Here is a 19,806-nt window from a genome sequence, read left to right on the forward strand (position 1 = left end):
TTTAGCACTAATTTAATGCAATTTTTTTTAATAATACAATTTCAGCGAAAATCTCTTTAAAAGACAACTCACAATTGTTTCTTTATATAAATTTCAATGAAAAGACAAAATTTAAACCCATTACGCCTAACATTCGATTCTGTTGTCCGATTTTGAAGAAGTAAAATAGAGAGATCGATTTATATGAAGCTTTATTAGGCTATAGACCGATTCAAACCATAATATACACGTATGTTGATGGTCATGAGGGCATCCGTCGTACAAAATTTTAGCAAATCGGATTATAATTGCAACCTCTAGAGGCTCAAGAAGTCAAGATCTCAGATGGGTTTATATGACAGCTATATCAGGTTATGGACTGATTTGAACCATACTTGGCACAGTTGTTGGCTACCATAACAAAATACGTCGCGCAAAATTTCATTCCAATCAGATAAGAATCGCGCCCTCTAGTGGCTCAAGAAGTCAAGACCCAAGATCGGTTTATATTCCAGCTATATCAAAACATGGACCGAAATGGCCCATTTACAATCCCAAACGTCTTACACTAATAAGAAGTATTTGTGCAAAATTTCAAGCGGCTAGCTTTACTCCTTCAAAAGTTAGCGAGCTTTCGACAGAAGGACAGACAGACGGGCGGATGGACGGACAGACGGACGGACGGATATGGCTAGTTCGATTTAAAATGTCGTGACGATCGATAGATATATTCGTCTCAGACGAATATATCGAGTAGTCACAAACAGAATGACGAAATTTGTTTACCCCCATTCTATGGTGGAGGAATGGAGAAAAAAATCATTTTCTTAATATTTTATGACTATTTAGTGAAGAAAGCTAGTTTTATTGATTTTGGCATAAATCAGCATCTGCTGTCAAAAGAAGTAGGATTATTGCCTTAAATTTATGTTTTATACCCACCACGGAAGGATGGGGGTATATTCATTTTGTCATTCCGTTTGCAATACATCATAATATCCATTTCCGACCCTATAAAGTATATACATTCTTGATCAGCGTAGAAATCTAAGACGATCTAGCCATGTCCTTCTGTCTGTTGAAATCACGCTACAGTCTTTATAAATAGAGATTTTGAGCAAAAATTTTGCACATATTCTTTTTTTTGTCCATACGCAGGTTAAGTTCGAAGATGGGCTATATCGGACTATATCTTCATATAAGCCCCATATAGACCGATCCGCCGATTTAGTGTCTTAGGCCCATAAAAGCCACATTTATTATCCGATTTTGCTGAATTTTGGGACAGTGATCGGCACAGATCGGTCCATATTTGGATATAGCTGCCATAAAGGCCGATCTCTCGATGTGAGGATTTGAGCCCATAAAGGGCCAATTTATTGTCCGATCTCGCCGAGATTTGGGACAGTGCGTTTTGTTAGGCTTTTCGACATTTTCTGCACCTTGGCCCAAATCGTTCCAGATTAGGATAAAGCTGCCATATAGACCGGTATCTCGATCTAAAGTCTTGGCCCATAAAAGGCGCATTTGTAATCCGATTTCACTGAAATTTGACACAGTGACTTACGTAAGGATTTTCGACTTTCGTGTCGTATATGGTTTAGATTGGTTTAAAAAAATCAATATTTGTTATACACAATTGAACAATGACTTGTACTTATTAGTATTTGGTCCAAATCGGATCATATTTCGATATAGCTGCTATGGGGCATAAGGTGTGCAGTTTTCATCATATTTTGACAAAATGTGGTTTACATATATACCCGAGTTGGTGGGTATCCAAAGTTCGGCCCGGCCGAACTTAACGCCTTTTTACTTGTTAATATAGAAACTATCAAATGCAACACCACATTAAACATATGCGAGTAATCTCACTCCTAAGAATTTTGAGAAATTTTTTCGTTTAATTTTTGGGATATAAAAAATTGCCGACTTTCGACAAGCCAAAACATTACGGGAAAAAATGCCACCTCAGTGTACAATACACTGCTACAACATAAACAATATCCACAATTATCAAAAGCAATTTGAGGTTTCTTTACTAATTTCACAGTAACAGAATAATGTTGGCAATTTTCGATTCAAAACAAATGTGGGGACCCCCCCCCATAATAAAATCCGAGCTACGTCCGTGAAGGAAGTTATATCTAAATCTAAACCGATTTCGAGCTTAAATATATGAGAGCTATATCTTAATCGGAAACGATTGCTATGAAATTCACCATTATCATTAAGAGTGATAAGAAAATTTTTCCAGCTAAATTTCGAGAGAATCGGTAAACAAATGACCATTTGATTGCAATATTAGTCCAAATATGACGAACATTGATTTCGACCCAATTCCATAGATATTGTGGAAGTCGTCGAAAAAAGCGTTGTACAAAGTTATGGGAAGATTGGTCAATAACTGCCCCTGCAGTGGCACTAGGAGTGAAAATCGGGATATATATATACTAGCTGGACAGGTCGGCTGCGCTTTCATTTACTTTATATAGAACTATCCTTTGCAAATTTATTTTCGACAAATAAATAGCTTTTAGTAAACTATCATGCTACGAAAAATAGTATATGTATTGGGTGGCCCCAAAAGTAATATACAATAGTAGTAATATAGTCAGCGTTGACAAATTTTTTCAACGGCTTGTGACTCTGTAATTGCATTCTTTCTTCTGTCAGTTATCAGCTATTACTTTTAGCTTGCTTTAGAAAAAAAGTGCGCGAAATTTTGTTTACATTTGTTTGTTTGGCGTCAATTTTAATATGGGTACCACATGTATTGAAAGAAATTCATTTAACAAACCGAATCAACGCTTGTGATATGCACCTTAAACGCAATGAATTCGATCCGTTTTTAAAACGAATCATAACTGGAGATGAAAAATGGATTGTTTACAACAACGTTAGTCGAAAACGATCATGGTCCAAGCATGGTGAACCAGCTCAAACCACTTCAAAGGCTGATATCCACCAAAAGAAGGTTATGCTATCTGTTTGGTGGGATTGGAAGGGTGTGGTATATTTTGAGCTGCTTCCAAGGAACCAAACGATCAATTCGGATGTTTACTGTCAACAATTGGACAAATTGAATACAGCCATCAAGGAGAAGCGATCAGAATTGGTCAATCGTAAAGGTGTCATATTCCACCAGGACAACGCTAGACCGCACACATCTTTGGTCACTCGGCAAAAACTGAGTGAGCTTGGCCAGTGAATGGGCCCTAGAAAAGTTGGCAGAAAATCCGCTTTTTTATCGACAAATTTTGTTCAGCGATGAGGCTCATTTCTGGTTGAATGGCTACGTAAATAAGCAAAATTGCCGCATTTGGAGTGAAGAGCAACCAGAAGCCGTTCAAGAACTGCCCATGCATCCCGAAAAATGCACTGTTTGGTGTGGTTTGTACGCTGGTGGAATCATTGGACCGTATTTTTTCAAAGATGCTGTTGGACGCAACGTTACGGTGAATGAACACATTTCGAACCGAACACTGATTTTGGTAATAAAATTCAATGATTTGCAAGCGTTGCTCGTTAGTAAGTCTATTCATGATGAAATGTCAAAGCATACTGAGCATCTTTCTCTTTGACACCATGTCTGAAATCCCACGTGATCTGTCAAATACTAATGCATGAAAATCCTAACCTCAAAAAAATCACCCTTTATATGGGAGCTTTATATAAATCTGAACCGATTTTTTCCAATTTCAATAGACTTTGTCCCTACCGAAGAATATGCCTGTACATAATTTGAAGATGCTCGGATGAAAACTACGACCTGTAGTTTGTGCTCAAATTAACATGGACGGCTGGACAGACAGACAGACGGACATAACTCTATCGAATCAGAAAGTGTTTCTGACTCGATCGGTATACTTATCAATGGGTCTATCTCTCTTCCTGCTAGGTGTAGCAACCAAATGCACTAAGTTACAATACCCTGTACCACAGTAGTGGTGTAGGGCATAAACAGAAAAAGATTTCATTGGTCCCTATGCCATCACTTATGCAGGCGAAGAAAGTAACCAACTACGTACGGTCAATTTTGCAATTGTGAGCAATCAAACGAACTATTTATCATTTCGTTTCTTTTTTGCGATAATCATCATTGACTTTTGTTTCCAATTCCAACGGATTTAACTAGAATTGTTCAGCTCATATATTTATATCCTAGATCAATAACAACCTACAGTTATGTTATCGTTTGTTAAGCCTGACCTGTGCTTCGATTTTGAAGTGGTTTCTGTTCAGGCTACTCCCTTGGCGAGCACCATACGATTTGTTTCCCCCAAATGATGTTTATCAAAATATCTAAACAACTTCTTGTTTTCATGGGTCATTTTTAAAACTAATTTATTGCCAAACGAGGACAGGCTAAAGCAATGATCTAAATCTCAATTCTAAGTAAAACCAATGAAATACTGGGTCAGTGAGGCCCCAAAGCAAGATTTCGGCTTGTTGATCAGTGGTGATAGCTATCATTAAAATTAAAACGCATACATGAGATGCGAGCAAATTGCTTAGAATCACACCATAATTCGAGAAAATTGCGAAGAAATTCATTTCGAAAGTAGCAAAGGAAAAATGTTCCACATTTTCAAATCAAATTGAGATACAAATCTGTGTGTTGACCAAGCCCGAGAGAACTGTTAATACTACTCAATGATTACATGCATATTCAAGCATGTTTGTATGTATGTATGTGTGAAATAATTTTGAAATATTTAAAGAAAACAAAGACATAATGAATTTTTAATTAAAGACTACGATCCATTAAATAATTTTATTATTAATCGTTTTTGATTTATTATAACTAAGCCGCACCTTTGTATTGCCTTGTTCGTTGCCCGCCCACAACGTGACGGTGTGCGTATGCTGCGTATACCGGCTTGTCCATCCATCTGTCTGGCTATTCAATATTTAGACAAAGTGAAAAGATATCAAATCGAATTTAAATTCACACACTTAAATATGCATAAAGTTGATACGCACTGAGAGCCTGTTCAATTGAGTTGGGTCGAATCGACTTACGCTACGCTGCGCTGCGCCAGTTCGCCTGTCGTCTGGCCACTCAATTGTCTTAAGTTTAAAAGTTCGTTTCTTAAGTCTTTTGTTTTCAATTATGACTCAATGCAAAATAACTTAAACCTGGTTCCTGCAGCTAGACCCAGTGTGACCAACAGCAATGAATGCCGACATACGACACACGATACACGACCGTTGTCGGCCAACTAAACGTATGGGGTAAGAAATGGGCTTGTATTTCTGTTTGTATCTATGTATGTATGTGAAGTTTTTATTGGATTATAAAGTATTTGGAGAAAATTGATTTTTAATTAAAACTCATTTATTTCTTTCTTCTATCACACTCTGCAGATTATTTATGAAATTATAACACAATTAACTTTTTCAATCATGTCTTAAATGTATTTCTAATTAAAGGCATTTCATGTTCCGTTGCTGGCAGTTGCGATGGTCGTATGCAAAATATGGTCAATTGATCTAAACTAAAAATGTGCCTTGTATGAAATCACAACAATGAACAGATAGATGGTTTACCTAGACTCTTTTCATAATGTTTTTAACTAGAATAAAGGAACGCTAAGTTATTCAGTTAATACACTTCCATATATTGATATAAGGCCCTACATATTGATTGACGCAACAGTCTTAGTTGAAATGAATCAAGTAACGATGGACTTAAGTTGCGCGAAGTCGACCTTTTGATACCCTACACTAAGACATGGAAAATAAAATTTTGCTGAAACTTAAAAAATTTCGAAAAAAAAATCTTTACGATATGGGGAAAAATGACTGAGCTAAATTTTGAGGTTGATAAATGCGTTTGCAAAGGCCCTTAAAGTGACAATCGGGAGTAACATATATATGGGAGTTATATCCAAATATGAATCGATTTTTTTTTTTAAATCACTAGTGAGGTGCAGAGTCATCAGAGAATCCGTTCTGTCAAATTTCGTGTGAGTCGGTTCACAAGTCTCTAAATTAGTGCAATATTAGTTTAGGGAGCTGTATCTAAATCTGACCCCCCCTTGAATATAAGGGTTTTTTTAGGTATTATTTTTTGGCTACACTGGTTTAAACAGCTCACACACGTTTCGTGTTTTGTTTCACTGTCAAATATCTTCAGTTGGTGTAGAACCATGAATTGTCTTACAAACGAACAACTCTTGCAAATTATTGTATGTTATTATCAAAATGTGTGCTCTTTTAAGGAAGTTCGTCGCGAGCGAATTCTATTCCATCGACGAAGCTCGTTTTTGGCTCAATGGGTTCTTAATAAACAGAATTGTCGATTTTGGAGCGAAGCTCAGCTAAAAGCATTGCAAGAAAGCTGGTGGCAACATTGGATCGTACTTCTACAAAGATGATGCGAATAGTAACGTAACTGTGAGTAACGTAATGGTGAGCGCTACCGTGAGATGATATCCAAGTTTTTTTTGCCCAAAATGCAAGAGCTTGACTTGCACGACATGTGGTTTCAACAAGACGGTGTCACATGCCACACAATACGCGTAACAACGGACTTATTGTGAGCGAGTTCGGTGAACATTTTTCTGACGTTCGGAACCGATCAATTGGCCGCCTAGATCGTGCGATTTAACGCCTTTAGACTTTTTTTTGTGGGGCCATGTTAAAGCTCATGTCGTAAAAATCTAAGGCGATCTAAGACAGATGGACGGTCTGCTGAAATCACGTTACAGCTTTTAAAAACGAAAATATTGAGCTGCAAATTTTTACAGTTTCAATGTTTGTCCACTGGAAGGTTAAATTCGAAATAGGCTATTTATTTAGGTATGTTTCTTGATATTTCCCCAAAAAGGTGTAGCATTACGGGATGCCCTTCGGACTCGACTATAAAAAAGATCCCTTTTCATTTAAGTTTAAGTTCAAGAGTTTAAACCTAAATCGGAAAGCACTCATTGATGTGTGAGAATTTGCCCCTTCATGGTTCCTGGTGGTAATGTTCTCATTAGGGGAGGGATGGTACCTCAGACATTTCGACTCAAATATGGGGTTTGGGGGACCGCTGGGTACTTGGACCCAAATTTTGTTACCATATTCGTTTTCCGGTCACCAATACCTTCCATTTGATACCCTTATTGTGCCCATCGGACCACTTTCAGATATAGGTGGCGTTTTTGGCGTAAGGGGGAAGGTCCGCCTCCACCCGATATCTAAAAATTATAAAGTCTATGTTTCCTTCCAGACAAACGTACACAATCTATGAAAATTTTAAGGAAGTCGGTTCAGCCAAGTACACGTAGTCATAATGGGTCTAATAATAATACTTCGATCTGATTTTGTATTCCAGATTCGAAATCTACTCCGCAATAACTTTCATTTGAGTCCCATATTGAAATGAACGTCCAATATGTCTGTTTGGGGGAGTTTTGGAATTGGGACGGCTCGACGGGTACTTAGACTCAAATTGTAATACTATACTCGTATTTTACTCTCCAATACCTTTCATTTGATATCTATATTGTCCCGATCGGTCCACTTTTGACTCCCCCCTTCCGATACCGAAAAATTATATGGCCTATGTTTCCTTCCAGACCAACCTACACAATATGCGAAAATTTCAAAAAAATCGATTCTGCCGTTTTTCAGTCTATATGGTACAAACCAACCGATTCCCATATATCCGTGATTGGCTAATATGCCTATTTTGGGCGTTTTTATGGGGGTGGGGTGACCCCTTATACTTCCACATGAATTTGTATGCCAGATTCGTTATCTACTCCCGCATACTTTTCATTTGATACCCATATTGTCCATATCGGTCCACTTTTGATTTTGGGTGGTGTTTTTGTGGTAACGGTGGAGGGTTCGCCCCCTTCCGTTATCAATAAATTATACAGCCTATTCCTACTTCCTGACCATATTCATAATCTACTCCCGAATACCTATCATTTGAGTCCCATATTGTCATAATCGTCAAATAAACCTATTTTAAGGGGTTTTGGGGCTGGGGTGGCCTCCCAGGTACTTGGACCCAACTTATATTATGAAATTCGTTCTCTTGAATTCGTTCTACTCTTGAATACCTTTCGTTTGAATCCCATATTGTCCCGATCGGTCCACTTTTATTTTTGTGGTAAGGGGGAGGGTCCGTCCCCCTCCCGATATCAAAAAATTATATAGCCTATGTTTCCTTCCAGGCCAACCTACACAATCTGTGAATATTTCAAGGTAATCGGTTCAACCGAATTTGAGTCTATACGGAACAAACAAGCAAATCGACAAACAAACAAACACAAATTGAATTTTATATATAAGATTTGGCTAAAATTTGGCACAAGGAGTTTCTATACGATCCCCGACATATAATTATTGAATATGGTTCATATCGGTCTGTATCTTAATATAGCCCCCATATAGACCAATCACCTGATTTAGGTTCGTAGGCTCATAGAAGCTGTGTTTGCTATGCGATTCGGCACAAATTTGGCACAACATCCTCGACATTTGTCCAGAATGTGGTTTAAATTGGTTTATATCTTGTTATGGTATTCCGATCGATCTTGAACCCGTTAAGCCAAGTTCAATACCAGATTATGCGGAGATTGTTTAATGTCTTTTTTATACCCTCCACCATAAGATGGGGGGTATACTAATTTCGTCATTCTGTTTGTAACTACTCGAAATATTCGTCTGAGACCCCATAAAGTATATATATTCTTGATCGTCGTGACATTTTATGTCGATCTAGCCATGTCCGTCCGTCTGTCCGTCCGTCCGTCCGTCTGTCTGTCGAAAGCACGCTAACTTCCGAAGGAGTAAAGCTAGCCGCTTGAAATTTTGCACAAATACTTCTTATTAGTGTAGGTCGGTTGGTATTGTAAATGGGTCATATCGGTCCATGTTTTGATATAGCTGCCATATAAACCGATCTTGGGTCTTGACTTCTTGAGCCTCTAGCGAGCGCAATTCTTATCCGATCAGAATGAAATTTTGCAAGACGTGTTTTGCTACGATATCCAACAACTGTGCTAAGTATGGTTCAAATCGGTCCATAACCTGCTATAGCTGCCATATAAACCGATCTTGGGTCTTGACTTCTTGAGCCTCTAGAGAGCGCAATTCTTATCCGATTGAAATGGAATTTCGCACGACGTGTTTTGTTATTATATCCAACAACTGTGCCAAGTATGGTTCAAATCGGTCCATAACCTGATATAGCTGCCATATAAACCGATCTTGGGTCTTGACTTCTTAAGCCTCTAGAGAGCGCAATTCTTATCCGATTGGAATGGAATTTCGCACGACGTGTTTTGTTATGATACCCAACAACTGTGCCTGAAATTTTGTACGACGGATCCTCTCATGACCATCAACAAACGTGTTTATTATGGTCTGAATCGGTCTATAGCCCGATATAAATCGTTCTCTCTATTTTACTTCGTGAGCCCCAATGGGCGCAATTCTTATACGAGTTGGCGGAAATTTTACACAGATCTTCAACATATAATTTAATAGTGGTCCGAACCGGACCATATCTTGATATCGTTTTAATAGCAGAGCAACTCTTTTCTTATATCCTTTTTTGCCTAAGAAGAGATGCCGGGAAAAGAACTCGACAAATGCGATCCATGGTGGAGGGTATATAAGATTCGGCCCGGCCGAACTTAGCACGCTTTTACTTGTTCTTGTTTTATATATATTTTTTGTTTTGTTATACCCTCCACCATAGGATGGGGGTATACTAATTTCGTCATTCTGTTTGTAACTACTCGAAATATTCGTCTGAGACCCCATAAAGTATATATATTCTTGATCGTCGTGACATTTTATGTCGATCTAGCCATGTCCGTCCGTCTGTCTGTCGAAAGCACGCTATCTTCCGAAGGAGTAAAGCTAGCCGCTTGAAATTTTGCACAAATACTTCTTATTAGTGTAGGTCGGTTGGTATTGTAAATGGGCCATATCGGTCCATGTTTTGATATAGCTGCTATATAAACCGATCTTGGGTCTTGACTTCTTGTGCCTCTAGAGTGCGCAATTCTTATCCGATTGGAATGAAATTTTGCACGACGTGTTTTGTTATGATATCCAACAACTGTGCTAAGTATGGTTCAAATCGGTTCATAACCTGATATAGCTGTCATATATAAACAGATCTAGGGACTTGCCTTCTTGAGATTCTAGAGGGCGCAATTCCTATCTGATTTGGCTGAAATTTTGCATGACGTTTTTTACTTTTTCTTTTAACAACTGTGTCAAATTAGGTTTAAATCAGTTCATAGCCTGATATAGCTGCCATATTAACCGATCTGGGATCTTGACTTCTTGAGCCTCTAGAGGTCGCAATTATTATCCCATTTGCCTGTACGACGGATCCACTCTTGACCATCAACAAACGTGTTTATTATGGTCTGAATCGGTCTATAGCCCGATACAGATTCCATATAAATCGTTCTCTCTATTTTACTTCGTGAGCCCCAATGGGCGCAATTCTTATACGAGTTGGCGGAAATTTTACACAGGTCTTCAACATATAATTTAATTGTGGTCCGAACCGGACCATATCTTGATATAGTTTTAATAGCGGAGCAACTCTTTTCTTATATCCTTTTTTGCCTAAGAAGAGATGCCGGGAAAAGAACTCGACAAATGCGATCCATGGTGGAGGGTATATAAGATTCGGCCCGGCCGAACTTAGCACGCTTTTACTTGTTCACTCTATGTATTTTAGTTTACTCTACTTTATTTTAACCTCACCAACCCTTCATGAATGGATCAGCAGTCATTTTCAGCAGCAGACCCAATTCTGCAGGTGGTGTTTTGTTAGGACTCCCACAAAAATTGACAAGCATACTGTACATCGGATTACGTTTGAATTGTCAATTGTCATCCATGGTGAATGGTATATAAATTTAACGCATTTCTACTTGTTTTTGTTTTCGGTCTTTAATTTTGTAAATCGAAAATCTTCCCTTAGATAGAGTACATTTTGCGGCACATATGGATGCAAAAATGGCCCAAATGGCAAACGACCCTCGCATTCCTTGCTTTATTACAACAGTCACTGATGGTATTAAACATAACAACAAAAACAGAAACAAGTTATTGAATTTAAGCCAATGTGTTTTCGGTTTGCCGCATAAACTTGATTTTGAGTTGGCTATACTCGTTCTTTTCTTCATTCTAACTTTTTTGCTGATTTCTAACAGCACGTACCAAAAACCTCAAAATCAAACATTAAGAAACCAAAACAAACTGCGGCTGCGCAATCGTCATTTGCCGAGGGATTAGTGGTGCGAACGGAAAGGGGGGGCACCCATAGCGCAATCACTGGCAATCATGGCAGAACTTGTAGTGTAAGTAATAAAAATTTGTTACAGAGCCAAAGATAACTGGTTATTTCTAAATTGCCTTCAAAGCCTCTAAGTTCAAGCCAAAAGTTATGGTTATGTCAGTGTTTTGAATTTAATTACACTTTGGCATGATCTCCATCCTACTCGGTCGAGAGAGCGCGCGGCCAAACGCCAAGGCTCTGCAGCAGTGCAACAGCATCCAAATGCAACTGCAGAAGCCAGCCTAACGCTAACACGCACATGCCTTACGCCTCGACGTATGGCATCGATACTAAATGCGGACTTTTGGCTGCTGTGCGAGAGATGCAATGATCATTGAAAGACCAAAGTCATGTTAGACCAAACAAAATGTCTGCAAACAGCAAATTTATATGTTTTCCATAGACCAAAAATAACACCAGCTTGCAATGGAACCACTGCCACTACTACCAGCAACAACAAGAACAACTAAAACACCGGAGGACAACTGTAGAAGCACCAGCAACTACCACAAAAGACATTTTTCTATTACGACCATATTGCCAAGTACAAAAGGGTGGTGATGGTATTAGTGAGGTTGGTTGGTGGTGACGATGGCCGTGCGGTAAAGGCGAATGAATCTACGAAAATATTCTTGTAAAAAATATATATCATTACAATAGTGACAACAACAAGATTCTTGTAACCAAAAAAAGTGACAGAAGAAAAAACCCAACGACTACGGAGCACCTCAAACTGGCCAAACAAGCTGGAGTAGCTGATGTTGAGGCACCATAACCACAACTCTCCGCCAAGCAGAACTTCAATTGCAACAGCCAAAGTAAACAACCGCCAACAAGCCACATGATAACAGCATCGCAGCTTTGCATTGCCGAGCTTAGACAGAGCCAAGACTGGACCCACAAGTAAGGCGTACGGCCTAGAGAGCCTTGCCAAGTTTAGATTGTTAACTGCATTGCATTGTCAAAGCCAAAGTTATAGCCATAAGCCATAGCTAAGTGATGTCGCATATGGTCACATACATACCTACATACGAGCATGCGCAGCATGCGTCCATGTTCGCACTGAATACAAACGCACCCACAAAGAGGGCAGTATATTCATTGTGAGGTGGAAATGGTTTATTTACTGGTTTATTTTGAAGTCCATCAATGATTAGGTTGAAGTCTTGAAGTTTTTCTTTAAAGAGAGTATTTGTATACCCTTCACCATAGGATGGGGGTATACTCTTTCGTGCTGGGTTAGGTTAAAGTGGCGGTCTACCATTCAGACTCACTTAGACATTTTCGTTCATTGTGATACCACAGGAACAGGAGCCGGAAGATGCCTTTTAGTTCCTTCCCTTGAACCTTCTAGTTCACCTAACAACTTGTGAATGTTCACATTCGCTAAATCAGACATCTTCTCAAAGAAATGAGTACCTAAAATGGAACTTCTTCTGACTGCTAGTGCGGGCAGATGGCCTATGGTCTCTTCTTCCTCGACAGTAGATCTCCTCAAGTCTAAATTGGGCAACATAATTTTTTAGCGTTAACAACCCCCTCTGTCATTGCCACATCGGTGGTCGTGCAAATGTGTCCAGGCACAATGTCCGGAGGCATTAGATGTAGCATTAAATTCAATGCATCGGTCAGTGTCGTCTTCAGTGCCGCTGTGATGTACAAATAAGCCAATCCTTGGATCCGGTTGAGTATTGAACAGCAGGTGGACTTTTGAAGCGCTGTCCACCAGACTATAACTCTATATAGCATCATAGGTCTGACACCAACACCAAATACCTAGTGCATAACACGTGGTTTAAGCCCCCAACTTTTGCCAATGGATCTCTTGCAAGTATATAGGGCAAGAGTTAACCATCCTTGCACCTTCCAAAATGTTTGATTTAAAGTTCAATTTCGTGTCCAGCAAGAAACACAAACCACCCTACACCACTTTCGGTAGACCACATTTTGAGCTTCCTGAAGTATATCTGTAGATTTGGTTAGGTTGAAAAGAGGACATATACCTAAGCCAGTAATCGGCTTTTTGTGTGCTCTGAAAAGTATATCTCTAAGAGTGCTAGAAAACTTTCCAATAACCACATTAGTCACGTCATCTGCCAGCACTTTTACACCTTTTCTATCAAAGACAATAATATATTGTTAATGGTTAATATTCCAGATTAGAGAAAACTGTACATTCGTGTGGTATGGTTTTTCTGCTTTCGCAATGAAAATGACCTTCGTGACCCTCCGACGAAGGGTGATACATCATCAGGACCTGGCGACTTAAGGGAGTCGAAACTTTGTATCGTCCAAAGGATTTTCGACTCAGACGCAATTTTCTTAACAACCTCCCACCAATGCTTATCAGTGAAAATCTCTGCCGGCGCCACGTTATTCGTTGGAGAAATATGTATCAAATGTTTCCTTACTAGACCTTGTCCACCTATTCTGTGACTTATGAATTAACTTATAGGCCTCAGATATATCCTTCACGGAGCTGCAGAATTTCACCCAGAATTTGTTCTGAGCCTTTTTAGCTCACTCTTGTATTTTCTTAGCTCAGCCTTATAGACATTCCAATTGTATGTTACCCTTGTGACTGTCGCCCTATTGACGAGCCTTCTGCAACCCTTCCTTAACCTATCCAGTTCTGAGGTCCGCCATAGCGCTCGTAGTTTGTTCCTTGTTATGCCTAGAGGACATGCTGACACAAGCGAGTCATTCAGGGCCTTCGTTATGCTTTTGATCATTATGTCTATGTCCTCCGCAGTTTCCTCTTCCCTTTCTGGTCTAGAGGGGATAGACGTGCCGAATGTGTGCCGAAATTTATCCCAATCCAACTTTCTTCTGTTGAGACCATCGACCACTACTATAGTATTTTTTCCAAGGCTGATCAGAGAAGCTCGGGCAGTCTAGCACTTCCCAGTGACATAACATTCCGCTAATATTCTCTGATAGAAATATAACATCTAGTTCCTCCTGCGTGTTCCTTGTAATAAAGGTCGGTTTATTTCCTTTATTACAAATCGCCACATTGCAACTCATAATATATTCGATAAACAGCTCAACCTTCTCGTTGATATCAGATTTTCTGGTGATGTGCGTTGGCATCACTTCCCACTTTCCCTGCCGAATCTGTTACAAGCAGCCACTTAAAGCTTGAAGGCGGTATTTCTGAATCATGCGCCATATATATGGAAGCCAAGCAGTAATGAGACTTATAAGTTTCAAGGCTGGCTACTACTGAATCCTTAGTGCTTAACGACGGAAGAAGAAAAATATTTAGTCTGCTTTTTGCAAGAATACAGTCTCCTACATGGGAGATACATCATTTTTCGCACCCTTAAGTGGTTTAAGTCCAGGATTTCTTATTCCACGAAACATTCCTCCACACACACATATTTCCTGGATAGGTAAGTTTAGGTAAGCGTGACAGTCATTTACAGATTCACTTTGAATATTTAAGGTCCATTGTGATACCACAGTAGCGACAGACTAAAGCTTCTGGAAGGAAACGAACCCACGACCCCTGCACTGGTAATCCAAGCACGCTATCAACTCACCTACCGGGGCGTCCTGGATAAGAACCACATCAAATCCTCCTTCCATCAGAAGTAGTTTTAGTGCCGCCGAAGCGGCCTTACAATGGTGGATGTAGATCTGTAGAAACCGGACCATTGTCAGGATGCTGAATGTCCACCATTGTTTTATTAACCTCTTCTTCTGAGTCTTCTGCGTCCGACAGGAGTTCACCCTCACCACATTCGCTCGTTGAGAAAGCAGTGGAACCACTCTTCCTAAAAACACTGGACACTTGCGATGTGGACGATTCCTCTTTAGATGCTACACAAGCTGCTACTGTCGGAGTACCTTTCGATTTTAGTCTTTCTCCGCTGGCACACTCATCGCGCCCAATCCAAACGGATGACCCAACCACACAGGGTTTGGCGGGTCCCGTTTAGATGCCTTCCCCTCATGTTTTGATCGTGGAAGGGGGATATTAATTCTCATGCTATCCGTCAGTTCCTCAGATAGGTGTTGGTTGGGCCCGAATGTCTCCTTGTCGCTACGTTCCCGTCAGTATGGATGCGCTGCAGAAAGCCATTGTACGGGAATGGACAAAAAATCGGTAAATTACATTCTTACTTTTTATACCCACCACCGAAGGAGTGGGGTAAGCACCCCCAGAAAAGAAATTTAATTGCAAATTTTGCCCTGGAACATTCCATTTAGGAACAGGGGCAAACTTCTCACATATCAATGAGTGCAGTCTGATTTCCGATTCAACTTTAAGCTCAATTATAAGGGGCCTCCTTTTTATAGACACGTCCGAACGGAGTGCCGGAGTGCGACACTTCTTTGGAGAGAAGTTTTACTTGACTTAGTACCTCATAAATGTTGTCAGCATTAGGAGGGGAAAACCACCGCTGAAAATATTTTCTGATGGTCTCTCCAGTATTCGAACCGAGGCGTTCAGCGTCATAGGCGGACATGCTAACCTCTGCGCTACGGGGGCCTCCGAATTTAAATATTTTCATAATATTAAACAAATTTTGCAAATTTGATTGATATTCAAAGGATTTTAAAGGGATCTCGAGGGGCCTAACATAATTTACTGTATCAAATGTCAGCGAAATCGGACAATAAATGCGCCCTATATGGGCTCAAGGCCTTAAATCGAGGGATCGGTTTATATGGCAGCTATATCCATATCTGGAACGATCTGATCCGTATTGAACGAGGATGTCGTGAGTCCCCAAATTTCAGCGAAGTCGGATAATATATGTGACTTCAATTGGCCTAGAACCTTTAATTGGCAGATCGGTCATTACTCGGGGTTTATCATGATATAGCCCGATATAAACCATCGAACTTAGCCTGCCTATGAACAAAGTTTCAGGTCAATATCGCTATTTTTAAAGACTGTAGCGTGATTTCAACAGACGGACGGACATGACTAGATAGTCTTAGGTTTTTAAGGCGATCAAGTGTGTAAATGCTTTTTAGGATCGGGGTATATTCACTTTGTCATTCCGTTTGCAACACATCGAAATATCCATTTCCGACCCTACAAAGTATATATAAAGGGTGATTTTTTTGAGGTTAGGATTTTCATGCATTAGTATTTGACAGATCACGTGGGATTTCAGACATGGTGTCAAAGAGAAAGATGCGCAGTATGCTTTGACATTTCATCATGAATAGACTTACTAACGAGCAACGCTTGCAAATCATTGAATTTTATTACCAAAATCAGTGTTCGGTTCGAAATGTGTTCATTCACCGTAACGTTGCGTCCAACAGCATCTTTGAAAAAATACGGTCCAATGATTCCACCAGCGTACAAACCACACCAAACAGTGCATTTTTCGGGATGCATGGGCAGTTCTTGAACGGCTTCTGGTTGCTCTTCACTCCAAATGAGGCAATTTTGCTTATTTACGTAGCCATTCAACCAGAAATGAGCCTCATCGCTGAACAAAATTTGTCAAAATTTGAACACATTTCGAACCGAACACTGATTTTGGTAATAAAATTCAATGATTTGCAAGCGTTGCTCGTTAGTAAGTCTATTCATGATGAAATGTCAAAGCATACTGAGCATCTTTCTCTTTGACACCATGTCTGAAATCCCACGTGATCTGTCAAATACTAATGCATGAAAATCCTAACCTCAAAAAAATCACCCTTTATTATTGATCAGCGTAAAAATCTAAGACGATCTAGCCATGTCCGTCCGTCTGTCTGTTGGAATCACGCTACAGCCTTAAAAAATAGAAATATTGAGCTGAAATTTTGCACAGATTCTTTTTTTTTATCCATAAGTTAAGTTCGATGATGGGCTATATCGGACTTTATCTTGATATAGCCCCCATATAGACCGATCCGCCGATTTAGGGTCATAGGCCCATAAAAGCCACATTTATTGTCCGATTTTGCTGAAATTTGAGAAAAAGAGTTGTGTTAGGCCCTTCGACATCCTTCGTCAATTTGGCCCAGATCGGTCCAGATTTGGATATAGCTGCCATATAGACCGATCCTCCGATTTAGGGTCTTAGGCCCATAAAAGCCACATTTTTTATCCGATTTTGCAGAAATTTGGGACAGTGAGTTGTGTTAGGCCCTTCAACATTCTTCGTCAATTTGGCTCAGATCGGTCCAGATTTGGATATAGCTGCCATATAGACCGATCCTCCGACTTATGGTATTAGGCCCATAGAAGCCGCATTTATTATCTGATTTCGCTGAAATTTGGGACAGTGAGTTGTGTTAGGCCATACGACATCCTTCGTCAATTTGGCCCAGATAGGTCTAGATTTGGATATAGCTGCCATATATACCGATCCTCCGACTTAGGGTATTAGGCCCATAGAAGCCACATTAATATCTGATTTCGCTGAAATCTGGGACAGTGAGTTGTGTTAGGCCGTACGCCATCCTTCGTCAATTTTACCCAGATCGGTCCGGATTTGGTTATAGCTGCCCTATAGACCGATCCTCTGATTTAGGGTCTTAGTGCTATAAAAGCCACATTTATTTTCCGATTTCGCTGAAATTTGGGATAGCGAGTTTTGTTATTCCCTTCGCCATCCTTCGTCAATTTGGCATTTATCGGATCAGGTTTGGATATAGCAGCGATATAGACCGCCGAAATTTGGGACAGTGAGTTAAGTAAAGCCCCTCGAGATACTTCTGCAATATGGGACAAATCGGTTCAAATTTGGTTATAGCTGCCATATAGACCGATCTCTCGATTTAATGTTTTGGGCCTTTGTTGTCCAATATATTTCGAATATATCCCCTGTCCTTTGGTATTGGGTATACAAATGTCATTCGTATTGGTAACACTTCGTGTCAGCAACAATCTAAGATAAGCGTAAAAAAATTGAAACAGTTTATAAAAAAATTTAAGTAGAATATGAATTCAAGCATCACATTTGGATATGAAATACTATGCATGTATAACATAAGTCTGTTTTCATTTCCTATAGTTTACCCTGTATTGCTAGAGAGTGCGTATTTGGAATTCACTCAGTTACTTTCACCTCTATTATGTATGTCGTAGTCACAACGAATTCCTGTCGTTTATTGTGAATGGTATTACATATGTCGTTTTTCGCCTGAAATGCGACTATGTTTAAAATCTATTACATTTTTTGGTATTATGTATGCCGTTTTTTAACGAGAAATTCGACAGAAACAGTCGTAGAGAATTTTTCAAGTGACAAGATTAAAAATTACAAAAACTGAATAAAAATAATTAGAAAAATGAATAACAGCAAAACGTAAGTCTTAGTATCAAACATTTGTGCATTGTTTACCTAAAATTATTCAATTATACATATTTAAAGGATAAAGAAAACGACACCAAAACAATTTGAAGCTCTTGTGGATTTTATGTGTCAAAACCCAAATATAGCTAAAGGATACCATAAAAACACAGACAAGTTGTCCATTAAAGAGCAGTGGAATAATTTGCAAAGGAAGCTGAATAGTTTAGGCCCTCCCACACGTGAGGCTGAAGGTTGGATGAAGGTATGGGCAGATATGAAGAGCAGCGTTAAGAAGAAAATCGTGCACAATAAGATGGAAAGCCGTGCAACTGGTGGAGGCATTTTCAACCAGAAGTTGTTGACACCTTTGGAGGAGGCAGTAGCAGGACTACTGCAAATCAATTCTATTGTAAGTCCAGAATGCCCATCCATCGGTGTTCAAAGCTCGCCGGTAAACCTGATTCAAGAAATTTTGGAGGACGAAGTTGATGGACACGTCAGCGAGGACAATGTAGAAGTGGATATCCAACCCAATACTTCCACTCGAAAAAGGAAGCAACGAACTGTGGACAAAAATGTACTTCTGGATCAACAGCTTATAATTAAGATTAAGATTATAAGCATTGGTTTCGTCTTCTTCGTCAGAAGATGAAAAATTTGCAACACTTAGCATTTTTATTTTACTTTTTATTACGAAACGTTTAAAAAGCCGGCAATTGTAACTCAAATATTTTCAATCAGCTGATGTTTTTATCACTGGGTAGTTCAGAATTTATTAAAATATGTAGGATACGTCTATTACAAAAACACTCACGTCATTTTTTTTACATAATACCAACGAAATGTAAATTCGAGTTCGACTACGACTGCTCTCGAAATTCGACTACGACATACATAATAAGGGTGTTTGTGTTCATGATGCCTATGACCGCGTTCTTCATCTTCTCTCTCTATCAGTGATACTTGAACCAAGTTTGCCAAAGGCAAATATGGTCACTAATCGCATTGCTGTCATTGCGATAAGTTTTTGTTGTTGCTTGGGAATAGCATTTTCCTGTTTTGGTGACGACATACTGCGTACAAACAACAATACATGCATTGTTTATGTTTTCGGTTGTTGCATTTGAGCTTTGTTGTATTATGATATACGTGCGTGGTAGTATTTTGTGTGTACAGCGAAATTGTAATGCACCGACTATTACACACATTTAAAAAGCATTTAATGCCGCTGCGCATGGTTACAATGACTTTGACATC

General features: G+C 39.4%; 2 protein-coding genes across 6 annotated transcripts in view; both read left to right on the top strand.

The window, feature by feature from the left end:
* LOC106088992 (uncharacterized) overlaps window positions 1–19,806 on the top strand; it is a 604,691-nt gene that overhangs the window by 201,686 nt on the left and 383,199 nt on the right. The gene's annotated exons all lie outside the window — the stretch shown is intronic.
* LOC131997620 (uncharacterized) lies at window positions 18,341–19,447 on the top strand. Its single transcript, XM_059368669.1, has 2 exons — window positions 18,341–18,561; window positions 18,628–19,447. Exons 1-2 carry the CDS (start codon window positions 18,545–18,547, stop codon window positions 19,199–19,201), a joined length of 591 nt encoding a protein of 196 aa, XP_059224652.1. The 5' UTR covers window positions 18,341–18,544; the 3' UTR covers window positions 19,202–19,447.

Source organism: Stomoxys calcitrans, chromosome 5 (assembly GCF_963082655.1).
Source record: "Stomoxys calcitrans chromosome 5, idStoCalc2.1, whole genome shotgun sequence".
NCBI classification, from domain to species: domain Eukaryota; kingdom Metazoa; phylum Arthropoda; class Insecta; order Diptera; family Muscidae; genus Stomoxys; species Stomoxys calcitrans.